At 39.7% G+C, this 2,360-nt stretch overlaps 1 protein-coding gene across 1 annotated transcript; it reads right to left on the bottom strand.

The window, feature by feature from the left end:
* Positions 1–3: 3 nt before the first annotated feature.
* Positions 4–1,732, bottom strand: LOC109591472 (uncharacterized threonine-rich GPI-anchored glycoprotein PJ4664.02-like; the record flags this gene model as incomplete). The annotated part of the gene is made up of 2 exons (XM_020007200.1): positions 131–1,732; positions 4–59 (listed from the first exon to the last, which is right to left on the bottom strand). Coding segments are annotated over exons 1-2 (1,611 nt in total), but the record flags the coding sequence as incomplete, so codon positions are not given.
* Between the last annotated feature and the right edge of the window lie 628 nt (positions 1,733–2,360).

Here is a 2,360-nt window from a genome sequence, read left to right as displayed (position 1 = left end):
ATCACCATCAAAATACACACCTGATGCCCACACTGCACACTTCCAATGAGTCCATACATCTATACACATAGAAACAAATAATTTATAATTAGATAATCATACATGCATGTATATGTGCATTACACTGTACCTTCTGTTCTGTTGTTAACATTGTTTAAAGGTCCATACAGATAACTGAGCTCACTAGCATTATTACCAAGATTACAGAGGGCACAGGACCAGTCTACTATATTAGGAGGCCTCACCTCATCAGATACAACACCTCTTCTCTTCTTTGGCCTCCTCTCATCTGAAGACTGTGACTCTCCATTAAAACTTTCAATGTTCCTCTTAGCCCTCCCTCCTCTCCCACTGGCTCCAGTAGTACCAGTATCTTTATTAACAGGACCTCCTCCTGATACTTTACTGGTATTACCAAACTGACGGGATAACCCACGTCCTGTAATATGAGAAGGACCACTAGCAGAACCATTGAGTGATGATCTTTTAAGAATATGTGCTCTTGATCTTGTCACTTGGTCTTTAGTGACTGATACTGATACAGGACAGGAGTGGGAAGGAGTGGGTGAGTTTTGATGCGAAGATAACTGAGAGTGAGGAATAGAGGAGGAGCTGGATGGGGAGCCAGAGGGAGAAGCTAGTAATGATAAAAGGACAGGAGAGGATGGTGATCTGGTTTGAGGAGATGATGAGGAGCCCTGTTGCTGCACTAGTGGAGAAGAAGATGGACACAAAACTGAAGAGGAGGAGTGTCTTTGAATACAAACTGATTTCACTTTAGATGATCTAGTTATTGGCAATGATAGGCGAGTGGGTTTAGCAGGAGGAGTATGAGACAATAAAGTGGAAAGAGACATAGGAGATTGAGTTCCAGTGTTCCCTTTGTCTACAAATGAGGGAATGTTTTTTAATTTTTCAACACAGAGCCTTGGAACTGAGGAATGGAGTTTAGTGAGTGGCTTCTTCATCAATGGGAGTCTAATGTAGCACTGCTTACCATGAAAGAGTCTAGGAGAAGGAGGAGCACTGACACTGGATGAAATACTGGCTGGAATATTAGGGGAAGCACTGGTAGAGACACTGCTTTGAATATTGGGGGAAGCACTGGATGAAATATTGGTTGGAATATTGGGGGGAAAACTGGACAAAATACAGGTTGGAATGTTGGATGAAACGCTGGTAGAGGCACTGGGTAAAGCAGAATTTATTGATGGGCTAACACTGGTTAGAGCACTAGCTGCAGGACTGGTTGAATTAGAGTTAGTAATAATGATAGGAGGACTGGTTGAAGAGATAGGAGCTGTATTAGAAGTATTGGTCAATGAATCAGAAGTGCTGGTGCTAGCATTGGTGGTCTCTTCCATTGAGCTTGTTAATCTTCTCTTTATCTTTGACCTGGTAACAATACCAGTGGAATTATGCTCTCTCTTTCTCTTCCTCTTCACTTTGTTACGCGAGAGCGGCTTAAGCTGCTCAACAGCATTCACTGACTTATTTGAAAAAGGTGAGGAATTAGAAATGGCAGATGGACTGGAGGGAGGGGTGGGACGGACACTAGCACGTATGAGGCAAATCATGGGAGACTTGGAGAATGTTTTCTTGTTGTTTGAGATCACTGGAGATGAGTTAATAGCAACAGAAGGAGAGAGAGATGAGGCTCCTGAAGGAGAACAATATCTGTCCATAGGTTGAGGAGAGGGTGAAGAATGGAACTGGGGATCTGGTGTACATGTAGCTCCTATTAAAAATAAAATAATAATGGAATCACTTTTCTTTATAAAATTAATTTCTAAGAAATCAATTTTTGATCAGACTCAGCTCAAAATTTTTAAACAGCAAAAACATGCCATGCATCTTAAGAATGCTTTTGAAACATTGGTTCTTTTTTTTAATGCTCATATCTCAAAAATTTATTGGTGGAATCAGTTCAAACTTTCTACACAGCATAGGGACATCAATGTCTATCAGAAACTGTAATAAAAATTTGAAGTGATTTCGGAGCCATTTTTCAAAAAACCATGGGCTATAGCCTTGGGTATTTTTCAAAAATGGGCTCGTTTTTAAAATGCTCATAACTCGGAAATTTTTCAGCGGAATCAGTTCAAACTTTCTACACAGCATAAGGACATCAATGTCTATCAGAAAATGTAATAAAAACTTGGGGTGATTTCGGAGCCATTTTTTCAAAAAAACCATGGGCTATAGCCTTGGGTATTTTTTAAAAATTGGCTGATTTTTAAAATGGCCATAACTCGAAAAAAATTTGTCGGAATCAGCTCAAACTTTCTACATAGCATAAGAACATCAATGTGTATCAGAAAATGTGATAAAAATTTGGGGTGATTTTGGAGCCATTTTTT

Source organism: Amphimedon queenslandica, unplaced genomic scaffold (assembly GCF_000090795.2).
Source record: "Amphimedon queenslandica unplaced genomic scaffold, v1.1 AMPQUscaffold_8096_Cont19957, whole genome shotgun sequence".
NCBI classification, from domain to species: Eukaryota; Metazoa; Porifera; class Demospongiae; order Haplosclerida; family Niphatidae; genus Amphimedon; species Amphimedon queenslandica.
This window is presented reverse-complemented; position numbering and strand designations above follow the sequence as displayed.